The 20,000-nt window shown below is 42.0% G+C and overlaps 1 protein-coding gene across 1 annotated transcript; it reads left to right on the top strand.

Annotated features, from left to right (window-relative positions):
* Positions 1-9,249: 9,249 nt before the first annotated feature.
* LOC310876827 (extracellular calcium-sensing receptor-like) lies at positions 9,250-18,952 on the top strand (the record flags this gene model as incomplete). Its single annotated transcript, XM_083790481.1, has 9 exons — positions 9,250-9,608; positions 10,008-10,302; positions 12,673-12,759; positions 13,597-13,848; positions 14,346-14,552; positions 17,038-17,313; positions 17,495-17,722; positions 17,816-17,939; positions 18,039-18,952. The coding sequence occupies 9 exons, from the start codon at positions 9,250-9,252 to the stop codon at positions 18,950-18,952; spliced, it is 2,742 nt and encodes a 913-aa protein (XP_083646607.1).
* Positions 18,953-20,000: the final 1,048 nt, after the last annotated feature.

The following is a 20,000-nucleotide window of genomic DNA, read 5'->3' as shown; positions in this document are numbered from 1 at the left end:
CTTGGCAGCCTCTGGTGGACACTCCCCATTCCCTGCATCCACAATCACACATGTGTTTGCCATCACACCACTCAACTCACTAGCCAATCACAGTCTAGGTGTGGCACCTATAACCAGCAACTCACCCCACACTCCTCACTCAGTCTCCAGCCTTCACACAGGCAACATTCCATGCAGAACCTGCAGCTCTCACTGAGTACCCGACAACACCTCACTTCTCTGCAGCCGTATGTCCTTGACCAATAAACCATGGCTCACTGAAGACAATAAACTACTATCCTGTTGAAATATACCTTGGTGTCACATACACTCTCTCTGACCGGAGAAACTTGGGGATCAGTTCACATCCAACAAACTAACCAGCAGAGAATATTTATTACTCATCATCATCAATGCAAAGATGCAGTTCAGACAAAGAGGTGTCAAACATGTTCACTTTTCTTCAGGCCTGGACATGGCCACTTAACATGCCAGGCATTATGCTATTGAAACCCTGTCTGTGTGTTGGTTAAAATAACCAACGAAAGGTAATTTAAAGCACTTCTGGGTACGGTCTGTCAAACTGTCTGTTATAGCAGCTCCACCACTCTCATACAAGAAATTGACAATATTATATACATATACGTCACAAAGTTTAATTAAGTAATAATGTAAGTGATCATCATCATCATCATGATCAATGCAAAGAGCTTAGATCAGTTCAGACAAAGAGGTGTCAAACATGTTCACTTTTCTTCAGGCCTGGACATGGCCACTTAACATACCAGACATTATGTCCGGCAGGCCTCCCCGTAGTGGGCTGGGTGATTGGCCGGTCTGAGGCACATGTTAAATTAGCTGTCTGTTTCAGTGTAGTTTTCTGTTGGTTGGTTTTCACATCATTTAACGTTACCTACTTGTGACCTTGGTTATTATGGATATTATAGCCTTTCAAACACATATTTCTACTTTAATGTGTGTTAATGTGAGTAAAGTGTATTTTAAATACACTGGAACAAACTACCAGAAAACAGCAGATAATGCTGCCACCCTTATTTCTTTTAAATCACAATTAAGGACTTTTCTGTTTCCAGCACTCCCTTTCATTGATTGTTATTTTTACTTATTTAGTTTCAGTTCATCATTATGATATACATATAGTGTTTCCTGAATTGCCTTGTTGATCTTTTGGTACAACTACTTATTATAATAATCATGGTTCCTATATTTTAAAGTCTATGCTTTGACTCTGTCTGTGTCTGTTCTTCTTCATATGTAAGAAATATGTCACATATTACTCTGATCATGATTTAGTATTAATATCACTATAATCCAAGATGAAATACATTTAAAACAATTGACAATTTACAATAAATAATAAAATAATTATACCGTATAATATATTTTAAATCAGTTTATATACCTTTTTTTCATCACATATCAATGATTTATTTTTCTTTGAAAAAATAAAATAAAACTCGAAATCGAAATTGATAAAACTGTATTTCTTATATAGATAGAAACTTGAACCATACTTAATAATACTAGGTGTTTATACGCATAAAGTAGGTAGGTAGCAAATGGTTACACCTAATAATTATACATTTCAAACGTTCCTTCACAGATATACTGAGATACGTTCCATAGCGCCGGGAGTAAACCCAGCAGTCCGATGCAAAAACACGGTTCCAAAAAGGAAAAATAATTATTTGCTTATATTTAAGGCCAACAAAAAGAATAGCATGCGAACAGAGATTCCTATGGCAGGCGGCTTTAACCATGCAAAGATCACAATGCATTAAAAAAAAAATTGGTTAAGTTGGGAGAAAAACGTACAGAGGTTCCAACTTTCCTTCTGACAAGGGAAATAAACCATGGCCATACCATGCCCAAAAGGGCATAGACAATCCAAAAAAGAATCAATAATAGTAGCGCTAGCTTCATTGCTATATATCTATTTCTAGCCCACCGGGGCGAGGACACAGCAGCTTCACTTGTATTCATCAAGGTCTTTCAGTTCTCTTACAATCACTGTCTTCTCTTCCTCAATCCTCATAGTAGATCCATTTAGCCGTATTAGCACTTCACAGTTCCTGGTCCATGTTGATTTTATCTTGCCCTTCTTCTTCAAGGAGCGAGCCTCTCGTGCAATTTCTGCATTTTTCTTGGTAAGGGGCTCGTTCAGGTAAACCTGGGTCCCCTCCAGTTTCTTCCACTGCTTCAGTAGTTCAGTTTTCTTCTTGCGGTTCACAAATCGAACAATGATAGCAGGTTTAGCCTTCTCACCGTTCTGATCCTTCCGAGGAAGAGTGTGGCACACGGAGATAGCGTTTGCATCAACTTTGTTTTCTTTGCTCTCGTTGCATCTCCAGCGTTTGTAGGTCATCATCCGCAGCGTCCTCGCTGACTTCTCCACCCCCCGCTACAGCTTTTGCGTATGAGCCTTAGAGTATATATATGAATAGAGAAGGCACCCAGAGGAAATCTTGAGGGGAAATGGACATAGTGGCCGAATGAAGGTATTGCAGCCTGGCCCCAAACACATGAACGCGCTGTCCGTTGACTAACATTGTACACGTTCACGACGGACGACGCTCGTGCGCGTTCAACGGCAGCGCGTTCATGTGTTTGGGGCCACTCACCATTGCAATCCGTCCCAGAATGCACTCTGTTCCTACCAGGAAGGAGGAGTGAATCCGCCTCATGCGCTTTTGAGCAACTTAATGCAAGTGGATGGGAGGAGAACTCGGGTGTCTTCTCTATAGATATATAACTCTATGGTATGAGCGGGTTTGATGTTAAATCCCGAGATGATAACATCATCCATTCGTGTGTATTGTTCCAGGTCATGTACACGTCTTTCCAGCTGATCGATGGTTTTGTTCTTGTCTTTGATCATATCCTTAAGTTGCCTGACTTCGGATACAAGTTCTGTCAGCGTCTTCAGCTGTTTCGTCACTTTGGCCATCTCCGATGACATGAAGTCTAGTGACTTACGGATCTCTTCAATATCGTCGTCTTTGTCTTCCATCACAGGGACAGGGTTAGAACGTTGCTTCTTTGGTGGCATGATTTCCTTCCTTTTCAAAGTCTGTGAAGGTATTTCAAGACGTCAAGCTGATAATCCTCGCTTTTCACTCGATCTCTGCATTTCCTATTTCACGCCGAAACAACGCCCGCATTTAAGTTGTTATAAGTTGTTTCAAAAGCAAATAGGGACACGCAAAACTGTACAAATTAATCGTTAGAACATTTGATCCAGCGTTCGGCCTAGCTGCTCAGGTCGGCCTGTACGCGAATATGGGCGGATACCAGAGTCACCATATTAAGCTCTAGATAGAGAAGTATTTGTTGTGAAATGATAGATTTATTGTTTTTCCACCTACCGGCACTCGTTCTGTCTTCAAAGTCAAATAGCCTAAATAGGTCAAAATGTTGTTATAAAAACAAAGACAAAGTTTGTCAACAATTTCACTTAAATTGTCACGTAAGTTTCTGTGGCGGCAACTTTCGATTTGCGGGCCTTGACCTACGACGTGGTGATGACGTCATTGCGCAGTGAGAACCTCTGCGCACGCGCATGTGTACGTGTGTGCGTTATTTTTTTAGGTGTCATTCTGATGACAGTATTTACATAAATACATACTGTAGGTTACATTTACTATTATTTTTTATTGATTTGTAACCATGGGCATACGTGGCAAAACTATACTCAAACCTAATGGTTTTTCACCACTTGCTGTGAGAAGTCCAAGACGTACTCTCTTCTTTCAGACTCTTGTGGGGTCAGGATTGTTTTTTTCTCTCCTTTAAGTTTTTCTTTTGCCTCACTGCTGTATAATAGATGACTTCCTTAATTTACATTTTTAACATATACTGTTAAAATACATTGTTCCATTCACAGGCAATGCTCGTGCATGCCACAGTACTGATGCCCAGACACACTGATGCCGCCATCCTAAATAGTAGTGCACTTACATGTGAGCAGGTACACCAAGACTGAAAATCAGTCTGTATATATTCTCAATGACAACCTAGTCCAATACAATCAAAAGTAAAATGTTACCTTTGTTTAATGAACACCTACCCTGCCGTACAGTCGCAATGAGCAGTAATTAAACTATATCCATCCATACAGCAACCCGTGATATGCCTCTGTTATCCTCCAAGAAGATTGGCTGCACTCATCTGTGACACAGACTAAACACACTGAACATCTTGAGGTCTGGCGACTAGACAATCATCTCCCTCTAACATGGCCTGGTGGTGGGATGTTTGGACTGCTTCGCTGGCAATTTTTTCGTTGCGGTATTCAACATAAGCGACTCCCATGAAGTAAATTAATGCTGTAGCCCTCTCGGGTACAGTTATTGCAGCAAATGCATTCTGATCGCCCGCCGCTGCTACTGTCACATTCTTATTTTGTCCGCTGTCTGAAAATAGTCAAGGAACATTTCCAAGGAGCGTATTTTGTCACCGATTCCGCAGACCCTCATCACTCGCTTCTTGTCTTTAAAGAGGCGATGGTTATCGTCTACAGTTGGTAACTGTATTTTGGTGGTCTCGTTGTACAGTTTGCCAATATACATAGGAATTGGATCATAGTCCTCATCCTTACTCTGCATATCCCCCCTCTGGTTCAAATTAATCAAAAAAATATTTTCCAAATTTAGACCGGAGTCCGACTAGAGCAATTGGATTTTGGGGAAGGACTGGTGGAGATTGAAGGAACAGATAGACCTTATGTCACCATCCCTGTCGGTAACCCCACCACTCATAAGTTCACCTTACGTCAAAAGACAGCCTTAGGTAGTATTCAGCCTATTGCCAAGATTGTTAAAACTGACCAGTCAGAGTCTTCAGATAGAGCCACTGCAGTCATCAACCTGGTAGATGCTCCACTAGACGCCACAACAGGTAAACATGAAACCGACAGCCTGTGGCACCCGCCGGTGGATCTAAGCCACCTAGAGGAGGAACAGCAGCGGATCGCTAGAGACATGCTATATGAAGAATGCAAAGCATTTGCACAAGACGAGGACGATACTGGGTGTATCCCCAGTTTACAGATGGAAATTAAGCTAAAGGATGACATCCCAGTGCAACGTGCATATGCATAAGGTCAAGGACTATACATTCCGGATCTGTTGTCTAGAGGGTGAGTTGTAAAGTCAAAGTCGCCTTACTCTGCACCCGTTGTTTGTGTCCGTAAGAAAGACGGCAGCCTCAGGTTGTGCATTGATTACAGGCTGTTAAATCGAAAGACTTTCCCTGATAGACACCCACTCCCCCGCATCCAGGACCTCACCGACACTTTGGGAGGCTACCATTGTTCTCAATCCTGGACCAAGGAAAAGCCTACCACCAAGGAGTTATGGCTGAGGGCTCAAGACACTTAACTGCATTTATCACCCCATGAGATGCTTGCCTCTCTGCGTGATGAGCTGTGCATCCCCTATTTGGATGATGTCCTCTGTTTTTCAAAGACATTCACTGACCATGTGGACAGTCTGAGAAGAGTCCTTCGTGCCCTACAGAAGCATTAGCTGGGGTAGCACTTGTAAAGATTTGGCTTTTGGTGACTAGTTTTGAATTTTGGCGTGGTGTTAGGTATGGGTATAATGATTTCAGGTATGGTTGAAAACCAAAATAATTGATAAAAGAGATTTTATTTACTGATTATATTACTATTGGGTGTGCTAAATAACATACTAAAATCTTAGGAAAAACGAACAACCAGAAAGGCATCGTTTTCAAGATGGCGTCCACGCCGGTGGCTGAAATGAGCTAAAATGCCTATAAACTGGGATTTAATATGTAAAAAATCATAACAATTATGCACTTGAATTTTGGCATGGTATTAGACCTGTATGGGCATAAGGCTTTCAAAAACCATCGCAAACTAATTTGGCTCGCCCCCTAGTGGTCGGTTTGCAATGAATTAGATGATTAGATATGGTTGAAACCCCAAATAATTGATTGAAGAGATTTTTCAATGGATTATGTTACTAGTGGGTGTGCTAAATAACATACTGTAGCCACTGACCCGTGCCAGGGATGGTGTTACACATCCACTAGTAATCTGTGGTTCTTTAATGTGGGTCATATAGAACCCTGAAACCATTAGTCGTGGAAAAAGTATTCAAATGAAGGTATGTCGCAGTGAAAATAGCCTACTGTAGCCTTGCAATTTATGACAGTCGCAACTTCACCCTGTTTTTAGCACCTTGCTACATTTACAACATTAAAGAGTACGTACAGTAAATGTTCGGATTTCAAATATGAAGTGCTCACCCCAGGAGCCACGGAAGTTAGAATTTCACACGGGAGGGTCCCTCCCATGAAAGTGTCCGTGAAAGTGTCATGGCGCAGCCCAGTCACGTGATGGCGTGCCCAGTCACATGAAAGTGTCCGTGAAAGTGTCCGTGAAAGTGTCAAGCCCAGTCACGTGACCATGTCTCTTCCTGTCTGTAAGCTTCCTTGATTCTCTGTAAGCTTCCTTGATTCTCGGTTTTCTGAGTGAAACATCTTTCAGAATAAGATGCTTCGCCTAATAAATGACTGGATGACGCTCTGGCGGTAAATGAGTTATAGAAGAGTACCTCAAGTTACCATGCATTGCTGCACGTACTGCACTCCCTGTGGTGGTGGGGAATGCGTGTGTCGAATTTGAAGTCGGTGGGGCGAACGGTTCTCGAGTTACGTGGATTACAGACATACAGAGACTTGGCACATACTGTAGATTGATGATTGATTGATTGATTTGATTGACTATAAAGCACAAACAAAGCTTAAGAGCTTGTTTTCCATTGTGGTCCTTGGAGGGTAAATGTGTTTGTTCTGGACTGCAGACTATACCCAGGTGGGTGGGTGTGTTTACCACAGATGACATGATGTGATGTGGCCCAGGGCTGATGCAATACTGGCTCAGCAGGTGCAATATGTTGGAAGATAATTAATTGTCCCGTCTAATGAGGGGAATGAGATCGTTTCAAAACATGTGCAAATTAATTAACGACTTGTAAGTGCCATAATAGGCATGGGCAACAATACAGTACATCACAATGGTACCCCCAAATGCACATATCTTCACTGTCGGATGGAATAAAAATGGACGAAGTCGAAGGTTTGACTAATAGATCTTAATTACTTTGTTGTTGAAGGTTTATTTAGCATATTTAGAGTTATTTTTGCTCTAAACACATTGATTATAGTCCTGGATCCGTTTGGCCTTAGTGATGACACAAAGAATGAGCAGACAAAATTGGAACTGGAACACTATAAAAGTCTAACTCATGTTTTGGTGATGTAATGGTGATGTAAAACAAACGGTGCCGCAACACAAACATTAAACGCCATTAACAATAAAGAAACAATATGACGTAATGAGGCACATTATGTTGTAAATATTCCATTCATTGTCAATGCATTCACAAAACAAACATCGACCTAAAGACAAACATTAGACCTGTGTATAGGAGTAAAAAATAAGCTCATAAATAGCTACTCTCTCCTGATTGGCTGACATTTTGTCACCTACTTGAAAATGTATTTTCTGTTTATTAAGGAGCTGGAGACCTCGGTTATTGAACAAACACTCTATAGCAATGATCAGAATATAGTGATTTTAACCAAGAATTATCACTATACACTAACCTTTATTATATACCAATGTGTTCACAGACACACTTAACAACGTGACGTGTGTGTGGTTGTAGAAGGGCTATGTTCGCTGCTTTTGCACGGGGGGCATCCTTTTGTCCGACAACTCATAGGCCCGACGGGGCAATGCTCCGAGGTGCGCTGCGGGTCGGGAGAGGGTTGCGGTTAGGTTTAGGTGTCTGCCCCGGGGGAGGTTAGGGTTAGGGTGAGGGAGGAGGTTGGTTGTCGTTCGGACCAATGATCCGTCGGATGAAAGTACTGCACTCCTTTTGCACACCACTGTTTTTACAAGCAGAACATTTATAAAAACAAAATGGAGATAAATTATATGGTTTCTGCCTGACAGTGACAATTTGCAATATAGTAAACATTAATTCTTCAAATAGAGATTGTATTATAATAAACCCATTTTTTCACCCAGTCTCACAATGGACTAATGTAGCCAACCTGGGTGGAGCAACGAACTGGCCTCATGTTTCCTTCAATGCATGAGGAGTCCAAGCTGCTTCTTTTCACCTGACAGGGGGGAGTTTCCCCGGTTGGACGTAGCACGTGAAAGGAACACGTTATTCCAACCAGTTCCTTTCCCCTCCATCAGGTGCCCCGGGTGGCCAGGGGGAGGCAGTATAGAGTTCCCATAGAGATTTCTGAAAATATTTATATCAATTATTTTAAAAACCAAGCCATCCGGCCCGGGCGCTGACAAGTGCTAAAAGCGGTTATTGCTCTGGAACAGTTTGTTGCCCGGAGGCAGCGGAGGGGCTCTACTGATCTGGAATGGCGAGTTCTGGTTCCGTGTGTCACTCCCTGGGAAAACTGCGGCTGGAAAACCGAGGTGTTGAAGAGGAAAAGTGTCAGCGCCGAGGCAGGTCTAAGGCCGCTCTCCCCGGCTGCTAATTCCCGCCTGGAACACAATGGAATGGAGGTCCTCCGGACAGGCCAGAGAGTGGCACATTCGGAGCTTCTGCTGGATATGACCAGTTATAAGTCGTCCTCAGACGAGCCCTCCACCTTAGCTTCCAGTCATCCCGGTTCTCCATACATCTGGCCAGTTTGTTGGTACTTTGCGTTCCTGCGTCTTTCTCGAGTACATCAAAATGATGTTAATGTGGGACGTACGTCCTCTTGATCGATGCCCATGGGTTGGTTCCCACAGTACCAATTTCATCATACAGGGTCTTCTTGGTAACATGTACACTCTTGCATAGTGACCATCTGTAACTGCACTGTTTAATATTTCATACAGTACTAATTGGTTTCAATAAATTAACCCAGTAGCCTACATTTTACTGGGTTCAAACTCACACAATGTTTTTATTCATTATGATCTGTTTGAAAAATAGAAATATATAGGCCTCTCTCTTAGCTATATTGGAGGCATATATATTCTGTCTATTAGAGGATTTATGGTAATTGATAGAAAACATGACATTTTGTGGGGGTGAACTACCTAACCCTAACCCTAACCCTGTAAATGTATTGTTCATTAATGCACGCTTTCCCTCCCAAATAAACAAGTCAATGAAAAGGAAAATATCGTATCAACGTACGCTAAGCCCCGCCTCTACGTCTACCTCTGCTCCGATGGGTGTTGTAAAAGATTACGTAATGTTACAAGGTGGCATGGGATGGCACGGCACTGTGTATAAAACTGAACAAGTGGACAATGGTATATCTAGAGAAGAGGGAGGTGTGTTAGTTAGACAGAGGACAGTCATGATGAGGGCCTCTCTAGACGTTATACACCGGCTTTCAAACCCGTATGTGTACGTCATGTTGTTCTCTTTCCTCTCTCCTTCCTCTACCTCGTCCTCCTCGTCTTCTTGTGAGTTGCAGGCACCGTTTAATCCCAACAGAATGCACAAGCCCGGAGACTTGGTTCTGGGTGCCGTGTTTGACATCCACCTCTCCTCGGTGTTCCCTGATCTGTCCTTCACCGCCGAGCAACAGGACCCCGTTTGCCATGGGTGAGTATGACGAAGACACTTGCAAGCAAGAGAACGGCCGGTGTACTGTATGGTATGGCAGGGTAGGGATCAACTGCCATGTTTTTTATTTTCTTGATAGTCAATATGCCATTACTACCATATCAATATTAAGTGACACCACACTCAAATGTAATATGTCCAACATATTTTGATTGTCCATTTTCTTTTTCATTAGAAAAATCAGGATCATTAGACTCAACAACCTATACAGTATATCTACCAGATTCCCTCCCCTGCAGTCAGAGTTAAGATTTAGGAGTTTGAATGAATGTAGAATTATGTGAAGGATGTCATTTGCATACAGATACAGATGTGAGGGCACTTCATTTAACTGGTGTTTCTTTATAGATGTATATATTTAACATTTGTGTGTCTTAGTTTCTTCATTGACGCGCTCAGACGGGCCCAGACCTTGGCTTTTGCCATTGCTGAGATCAACGGAAACCCCCGCCTGCTGCCCAACGTGACTCTGGGGTATACCATCTATGACACCTGTTACTCGCTTGCCGTTGCATTCCGCGCAGCGTTGTCATTGGTCAGTGGGAGAGAGGAGCGGTTTCCATTGGCTGAGAGCTGCGTCAGGGCCCCTCCGGTGCTCGGCATCGGGGGTGGTGGTACCTCGGCGCAGTCTATTGCCATCTCTAGTGTGTTAGGTTTGTACAGAGTGCCCATGGTGAGTTGGACCCGCTTTTAGCATTTGGTTATTTGGTTGTGTATCAAATATACTATGGTGCACATTGCACAATGTGTAGTATTCTTTTTTAAGCTTGAAAGACATAAAACATAATATAACACGTATACACACCATATAATCGCTGAAACCTATAGCTATCTCCATTTTTCAACGTTTCAATTTGTTTGAATAAATCTGTGCTATTTTGAACACCCTTTACGTCTGTGTGTGGCTTTTACAAATATTGAACCAGTGAAAAGTTATTACAAAATCTAACTAAACCTCCTAACTCCATTGGATCCTCAAATTGTCGTTCAAACCACCTAACTCCAATTTGTGGATTTAAGTGGTTTGTCCCCCATGTATTAGAAAGTCAGGAGGAAAAGAAAAACCCAATCTCAACAATAATGGTTAAAAACCTCCTAACTCCACTTGAGCTGTATTTGGATATAGGGATGACAATATAAGGAGACATTCAAGTATCTGACAATGTATACAGCCACTGTACCGACTGAAGAGACAGTATTATGTTGTTCTTTTTTAAACATATGCCCGACAGCAGTGATATGGACTTGCAGGCAGAGCATGTGGGTGGAGCAGGCACATTTAGAATGTAGCTGTTCATAAGGTCATAGTGCAATGCATCATGTGCTCCATGTTTGATTCGTCCTGGATCTGTGTATAGTAAGAATGCTAAGGCTCTGAGCAGTGTTGATTTTGACAGCACATTTTGATTTTAGTTTTAGTCATAGTCTCGTCACATTTTAGTCAGCTGGTGTTAGTTTAGTTTTAGTCGACTAAATATCATTCGATTTTAGTCGACTAAATCTACAGTTGATTTAGTCATTGACGCCGTCGTAATAACTGATTTTACACTTGCTGAAAATAGCCAATCTACAAGCTCACAACGCATCGAGCTGCGACAAGTTAGGAGCTTGTAGATTGGCTATTTTCAGCATGCAACCAAGTGTAAAATGACATACTGGATCTCTTGTCCAGTAGTCCTTTCCTAATATTTTGGTCTAGATTTTATTGACGAAATTGTCAATCATAGCTTAGTTATCATTTAGTTTCCATTAGTTTTTTGTCAGTGAAAGAAGGTAGTTGACGAACATTTGGTGGCTCTGACATGGCTCTGAGTGGTCACATGCAGAGTGTCTGTGTGATTGAGGTTGTGGAGTACGCTAGCTGGCGTAATGTTCAGAATGTTATACATATTTATAACATTGTAATATTAAACCTTATTGCATGAATCACTGTGATCCATACGTAATAAACAACACTGTTAAAGGTAGGGTAAGTGATATTTTGTCAAAATATTTTGTCAAAACAAAAAGAATATCAATCAATAAATAAACAAACAAACAAAAGATTTGTGTCATTGACATTTCATATACAATCAGATTGTTTATTCAAACATGCTAATTAATTGCCTAATGAATCAATCAAAGGTTACAATTTCACACTCAACTGTTGCTGTTCAAGAGAGCGAGAGAGAGAGAGAGAGCAAAGGCACAATTCTATTACACAAGTTCTTGGATGGTGCTTAAAGGCTCATTCATAGTCTGGATTTTCGGTGGTGAGGTGACCACCGGAGCTGAAATAACGTTGAGCAGTGGTGAGTAAAAACAGAGAGAAGGGCTGGTGCTTTAGCGGTGGTTTGCTCTTCACGGCGGCTCGTGACGTCATGTTGTAGTTCGGTGGTCACCTAACCACCGAAAATCCAGACTATATATGAGCCTTAAGCCTTAAGGGTGCAGTCGCACCCTTGTATTTCTTTATTTGGTACAGTGAGTGTAGCGTTTAGCAGAGCGGGGGTTCATCTAGGTGAGTGATGTTGAGCAGACTAACAGGTCGAGGAGACAGCTTTGTCAGTCCTATCACATGCTTTGCTTGCAGGCCGACATTTGTAAAACAAATTATACATTATACATAATAAAGAAAGAAAATGTACATTGCAGAACATTTGTGACCGTTTCTGACCGAGGCTAAGTCATTGATTCTTTTCATGTCATGTTAAAGCAGGGAATAGCTTCAAAATGACATATTGGTTGTTCAGTTTGACCCAGCAGTTTTGGAGATATGGCTTATAGAGTAATGTCTATAAGCCATATCTCCAAAAGCGAGTTGAGAAAACAGATCTGAAAGGTTCACTTCTGTGGACTCTAACATTACACCTACAGTAGCTACATGTTTAAGCATTTATTTCATATATGCATGTTGATTTCAGCTCTAGAGTCTGCCTGTGCTATTAACTCGTTTTGGATAAAAAAAACTAAAAACGAAACAGTTTTTCTCCTCTCCTGAACAGTCTTGCCGCCATGACCGTCTCTGTATCAAAAAGAGTCACATTTTGTGTGTCTTTTTCAGATCAGCTCCTATGCCATGTGCTCCTGTCTGAGTGACCGGAATCAGCACCCTTCCTTCTTTAGAACAGTCATGAGTAATGCCATCCAGGTGAACTTTTAAGTACTGTGATTGATATATCACACATCACCTCTAATATGATTGTGGATATTACTGCTGGAGCCTATACTGCATATGGTCTCTGTTCACAGCATCATAAAAGAGAATTATTACACCTTTTGTGGAATCAGTGTATAGGAAGATTCACTGATTTAGATTAATTTGCCAAAGGTCAAGGATGTGAATAATGTAGTCTAAGCATTTAATGGACCACTTCACCACTTTTCAACCCATCTTCATATAATAGGTCCTCACTAATAATCATGAAAAAATGGCGCAATTATTTTCTACTCGGTCTGTGTCTCACAGGAGGGCTGTGGGCAGTTCAGAAATCGTCTTCCAGTGACATCATCGATGGGGAATACAAGCTAATAGAAACTGCAGGCTTTCTAGTCCTGACTAGTTGCAATGCGAAAATGGAAGCCATCGTTCTCACGATAATGAAAATCTAAACATTTTTGTAAAAAAATATTGTTTAAAAAATAAATCTGCCTAATGATGATGTCACTGGAAGACGGTTTCTAAACTGCCCACAGCCCTCCTATGAGACACAGACTGAGTAGAAAAAAATCGTGCCATTTTTTCATGATTATTAGTGAGGACCTATTATATGAAGATAGGTTGAAAAGTGGTGAAGTGGTCCTTTAACCCTTTTAGGCCTGAAGTCGAAATTTAAAACAAATCCTGACAGTTTTCTGAAAGACCTATGTTTCTATATCAGTGGTGCTCAATATTTCATCTCAAAGACCCCAAAGAATATATGTAATTGGCCCCCAGCCCGCATCTGAAAATATGTTAATTGTCCCTCTCCATTGTCTATCCAATCAGGTGCTAGCTATGCTCCAGATTATGAGACGGTTCGAGTGGAGCTGGGCAGGATTGTTGTTCACAGATGATTCCTACGGCCGCGACGCGGCCCACATCTGCCAGTCCGAGCTGGCCCGGTCCGGTTTGGGTTGCCTGGCGTACGCGGTGGCTCTGCCCTGGGACAACGACCCAGCCCAGACGCAGAGGATTGTCTCTGTGATGAAGACGTCCACAGCACGCGTCGTTGTCGTGATAGCATATGGAATCCATATGGTAAAACTCATGGACGAGGTTCGCGTCGCAATCCATGTCAATGTATAGGAACTCATGATTATAAAGGCATCGGAAATGAGTGATATTGAAGTAATAATAATAATAATAATAACAATAATTATAACATTTATTTATGAGCTGCTTTTAAAAAACAGTGTTTACAAAGTGCTTTACATGCACAACAATCAATTCAAATCGTTGGAAAAGCAAAACAATATAAGACAAATGAAACCAAAGCATACATAGACGGACATGCACATACCGTATACATAATTTGAGATAACCAAGTCTGCAAGGTAACTTAACGCAATCGAATCTAAGGAAAGGCTTTGGTTTTCAAAAGTGAGATGAAAAGTAAAGCCATCCTTTCATAGAAAATAAGGTTGTTATGTAATTGCAAAGCATTTTGTTTGATTGCAACGCAATCAAACAATCAGTCTTGCATCTAAGTAAATGCTCAGTAATTAGTATATGATTATTTACACATGTGGACACAGGTGGTAAAGCAGAAGGTGACGGGTCTTCAGTGGATAGTCGATACGAGCTTCATAGAACACCCACAGCTCCAGAGTCCTCGCTACATGCCGTACCTGAGAGGCACCCTGGGTATTGCAGTCCGTCGTGGAGAGATACCAGGCCTCAAGGACTTCTTGTTGAAAATGCACCCTGACAATGACCCTGACAACAGCCATGAGAATAGCATAGTGAGTCTTTTGTTTGGTGTCAACGTCCATTGTTACACCATGTGTACAGATACAAAATAAATACTTCAGTTTGGCACCTGCCACCGGACATTGTAGCAGTATAGGTGATACAGTGATATTGACAAGTAAGACGCGCAAACACGGGAAGCGAACGCAGCTCGTAAATTGCAATAACAACAATTAGAATAAATTACGTACTAGTTTAAGGTTTTTTTAAGTTATCTTTTTTTGTGTTTTTAAGATTATTTTTTAAAGTTTTTTTGTGTGTGTGTGTGTGCGTGTGCGTGCGTGTTTTTGTTGTTGTTTTCTTTAAGTTTTTTTTAAAGTTACTTGTTTTTAAGTTTAGTTTTTTTGAGTGGTGCAACCACTCCTACAACCAGCTTGCAATGTCCTCGTACCTGTTTGTGTGTGTGTCTGTGTGAGCACGAGTATGTGACTTAATAATAGCAGTAGGGGGCGCCAGAAACAGTGAGAGGGGTAGTGTCTCTAATGAGAGAGAGAGAGAGAGAGAGAGAGGGAGAGAGGGAGAGAGGGGGGGGGGGGGGGAATTGCACCACTCAGTTCACACGTGTGTGATTTTAAGTTACGTTTTGTGTGTGTGTGTGTGTGTGTGTGTGTGTTTGTTTTGTGTTTTGTTTGTGATACAGCTGCGCCCTCTGGTGGCGGTCAGGTGGTGTTACAGCTTGACACACAGACAGACAGACATTTTAGGCCAGCTTCTATAGTTAGTGCTCATTGCATTCGCAACAACTATAATGAATAAAACAAGAATATAAGTCCTCAGACTCCTCACTGACTGTTTGAGAGGACAGATAGACACTAATAGCAAATATAATATATAAATACTGCATAAATAACCTCAGTCATATATTGATGTGATCTGGACTTTACCAACCGAGTGTAGCCTAGTTATTAACAACAGCTCAAACAAAATATTGATAATATAGGAGGGTCAGTTCAGTTGTAGAACTCTTTGGCTTTGATGCTATCTTAGATAGGCCTTTTAGACATGCAGAAACATAATTGCCTTTATGCATGTACAGTAACATTAGCAAGCATCTTCTGGACATGCGCACACACACACACACACACACACACACAGACAGACACACACACACACACACACACACACACACACACACACACACACACACACACACACACACACACACACACACAGACACACCTCCCCTCTGCAGTGCTCTAAACTGGAAGTGGCTGGAGTCTGTATAATTTCTCTCCTAAATGAATATGATGGAAGACATGGTTAGTGATTATACTGTGGTACGCTCACATTTCATATCACACAGACCATACAGTATAACTGTATAACAGTGTAACATCGTATAACTTTCCCCATCAAAAAATGCACGTATAGTATTATACCTTTTTTTAAATATATTGTATTACTGTAAAAGGTTACAACAATCATGTTTTAATATCACAATACATCGTGACACCTCATTATTACACAAATATAACAATGTTTCACTCCTTATCCTAGTATGCTTTAGTATGCTAGATGCCTGAACAGTGTTTTTGCCTTTGTGCACCTTGACTGGACACCTTGTGTTACTATTCTCACGCCAGACCTCTGAACAGTGTGTGTGGCATGTTTGGGACTAGGCGTGGCACCTTGGGGCCCTTGCCAGGGGTGTTTCTCAGGCTTTACTTGGGCTCGTTCGTTTGTGTATTATTGTCCTGGGAAAGAATCTCTTTAGCAGTCTACTGCCAGTGGCATTGTGAGTGTGGAGCCACTTTCCATGTGGCATCATTCTGAAATAATCCCTGGTTTGGGGTGACTGCGATCGTTGACGATACTGTGAGCTTTGACACAGCGTTCATCATAATAGTCTTGGTTGGAGTGAAAATCACATCCGCTGATGTGTTCAGATGTCTGAACGATAAATTTAGTTCGTTTTTGAGCGGTGCCTCCGCTCCATTATGGGGCTATGTGTGTCCGTCCGTATGTCTGTCTCTGTGTCTGTCTGTCTGTATGTCCGAGCACGGAAAGCTGCAACTCCTAAAGTGTCCAGTACAGTACAGCACAGAGTAAAGTAGCACAGAGTACACTACAGTGACTACAGTACGAACCCTGGGCCGTTCCTGGGGCTCTGGATGTTCCGGGGACACCCCGGGAACCCCCACATGGTAAGTCTGTCATTTCTCGACCGTTTCGGACGCGGGGCGGCTCGCCGGAGCCGGACAGGCCCCCTGGCCGTGTTCCTGCGAGTCTGGATGTTCCGGGGACCCCCCGAGGACCCCCACATGGTAACTCCGGGTCATGATGGTCCGGGGACACAGTAGGCTACACTACAATGCAGTACAAAGCACAATAGAGTACAGTATAACAATAAATGTATAGTTGCACCGCTCAGTTCACACAGGTGTGACTTTTAATCTACAATTTCAACCTGATGTCTGTTTTTAAATATTCACAAGGTATTACATGTCTGTTTGAGTAGTCTTCATTTTGTGTCTTAAGGTGAGGCAGTTTTGGGAGCACACATTTCAGTGTAAATTTGCACCCCTTCCGTCAGAGTGGGTGGATGTTGGTGGAAGGGTGTGTACTGGACAGGAGGACCTAGGGACAGCAGAAACCACCCTGTTGGACGTGTCCAACCTCAGGCCAGAGTACAATGTCTACAAGGGTGTGTATGCTGTGGCCCACGCCCTCCATGACATGATGCAATGTGTGCCAGGAAGAGGGCCTTTCGCTGGCCACAGCTGTGCCAGTTTGCAGTCAATACAGCCATGGCAGGTGTGATATTAACGAATTAATGCATGTATGTATGACATTGGTATAAAGCTTGGAAGATTGGCATTACTGAGATGAAACGCTATTAATGCTTTTCTTATAGTGATATGCAAGCTAATTCTTATGTGCAGTTCTATCCAAGTCTCTTGCTCTTTATCATGATGTTCCCCATCACCATTTCTAGCTCGTGTATTACCTGGAAAAGGTCAACTTCACCACATCATATGGTGATCAAGTATTATTTGATGAGAACAGTGATGCCTTACCAATCTGTGATATCATGAACTTGGCGTGGCTTCCTGATGGAAGTGTAAAGGTTCAGAATGTCGGTGTTTATAAGAAGTTACCGTCCGTAGGTGAAGAACTCATCCTTGATGAAGACAGAATCTTCTGGAACTTTGTAACCATAAAGGTCACTTTGGCTTTCTAAAATACCTATAATGTGAATGTAATTTAATTTAGCCGTTTAGACTGTAAATGAGCAGTTGTTTCTTAACTCTCGTAGCCTCCTCGGTCAGTGTGCAGTGAGAGCTGTTCCCCTGGAACCCGTCTGGCCAGAAGGAAAGGAGAACCTGTCTGCTGCTTTGACTGCATTGCTTGTTCTGAGGGAGAGATCAGCAATGAGACTGGTAGGTGTCAATCATGTAACCAGGCCTATGTACAGTATAGCTTATCTTTAGGCTGATACTGTACTTGTATTCCCCTTGCCACCTACCTTGCCCCATTAGATTCAACAGAGTGCACCAGCTGTCCAGAGGACTTCTGGCCCAATGCTCAGCGTGAACAGTGTGTCCCTAAGAGCATGGAGTTCCTCTCCTACCATGAGCCCCTGGGTATCTCCTTGACAACCATCTCATTGCTAGGCACCCTCATCTGTGCCATTGTCTTGGGAATCTTCGTCAATCACAGAGACACACCCATGGTACGCGCCAACAACTCAGAACTCAGCTTCCAACTTTTGATGTCACTCAAACTATGCTTCTTGTGCTCACTTCTGTTCATTGGTCGGCCCAGACTCTGGACGTGTCAGCTGAGGCATGCAGTGTTTGGGATCAGCTTTGTGCTGTGTGTCTCGTGTATCCTGGTAAAGACTATGGTGGTGTTGGCTGTGTTCAAGGCCTCCAAGCCTGGGGGTGCAGACATTATGAGGTTTTTCGGTGCTATGCAGCAGAGAGGAACAGTTCTGACTCTTACTTCCATCCAGGCAATAATCTGCATAGCCTGGCTTGTGTCTGCCTCACCAACTCCTCGTAAAAACAAACAATACCACAGTGATAAGATAGTCTATGAGTGTGATGTGGGATCAACAGTTGGTTTTGCAGTCCTACTAGGTTATATTGGTTTACTGGCACTCCTCAGCTTTGTCCTTGCATTCATGGCAAGGAATCTTCCAGACAACTTCAATGAAGCCAAGCTAATCACTTTCAGCATGTTGATCTTCTGTGCCGTGTGGATAGCCTTCATCCCAGCATATATCAGCTCTCCAGGCAAATATGCAGATGTAGTGGAGGTGTTTGCTATTTTAGCATCTAGTTTTGGCCTTTTAGTGGCACTGTTTGGACCAAAGTGTTATATAATCCTTTTGAAACCTGAGAGAAACACTAAGAAGTCCATCATGGGTCGTGGTGCCACAAAGATGTAGAATCATCAATTAAACCACAATATATGTGCCTCTGTATTTTACAGCAATCTGTAGGCCTATATGGATATAATAATCATAGATAACATCTATAAAAGTAATAATAAAGTTAATAGATGTTATCATCTATGAATGGATTAACTATTAACCCCGTTTCGACTCTGAGGGAGACAAAAGTCGAAATGTCATGTTACCCCTGCAAAACAATAAAACACATGCAAACCAAGAGTGCACCAGTATATTATATTCGGGTAGTCTCTCTGATGAAGTGCCCAGGTATTATCATTTTTCTCTGTTGCAAGTTGTCCCCATTTATCATTTTCTCTGATGCAAGTGCTTCCTGTTGAGCACCGACAAGCCAGCTTCTACCTTCGGCTGGCTGAAGCGCGCAAGACTTTTCTTTACCAACATCTATTAACTATATCATGAAGAAAGTGTGGTGAAAATAGCTATTATCTTGTCACAATAACCTAGCAGTACATGTTCTGCTGAACATTTCTACACTCCATTAATAAAGGCTGATTCTAAAGGCAGAAATGTGAAAAGGCTTATGCCTATAGTGCATCCCTCGTACGATAGTAAATAAACAGTATTACTTTAAGATCAAGCAGCATAGGAGGAAGTGTTTTCTTAATCCCACTCCTGCCGTTTCTGACAGTACATGTGATGTTTCATACAATATTTATACCCTGCTTTACACTTTGGCCATTTGTGAACTTACTATTTGACCACTTTGCTTATGACATGTCCCAATTAACAGTGATGGAAAACATCCAGACCTCCAATTAACAGTGATGGAAAACATCCAGACCTGCAGTATTCATTATGCCGAACGCTCATTTCAGAATCATATAGGCTACAGTATCACATTATGACTAAACCCATTGACCATTAACCATGCACCGTTTTACATTTAAATTAATGGAATTTGGAATAGTTTAAATCTACCAGTAACTAAAGCTGTCTAATAATTGCAGTGGAATAAAAAGTACATTCTAAAACGGGTAGTTCCAATACTTCTGATTGGCTGGTTACCATCACGTGACCGGTG

This window comes from Protomyctophum parallelum (genome assembly GCF_964188405.1).
Source record: "Protomyctophum parallelum genome assembly, chromosome: 19".
Lineage (NCBI taxonomy): Eukaryota > Metazoa > Chordata > Actinopteri > Myctophiformes > Myctophidae > Protomyctophum > Protomyctophum parallelum.
Note: the sequence above shows the minus strand (reverse complement) of the source record. Positions and strands in the feature narration are given on the sequence as shown.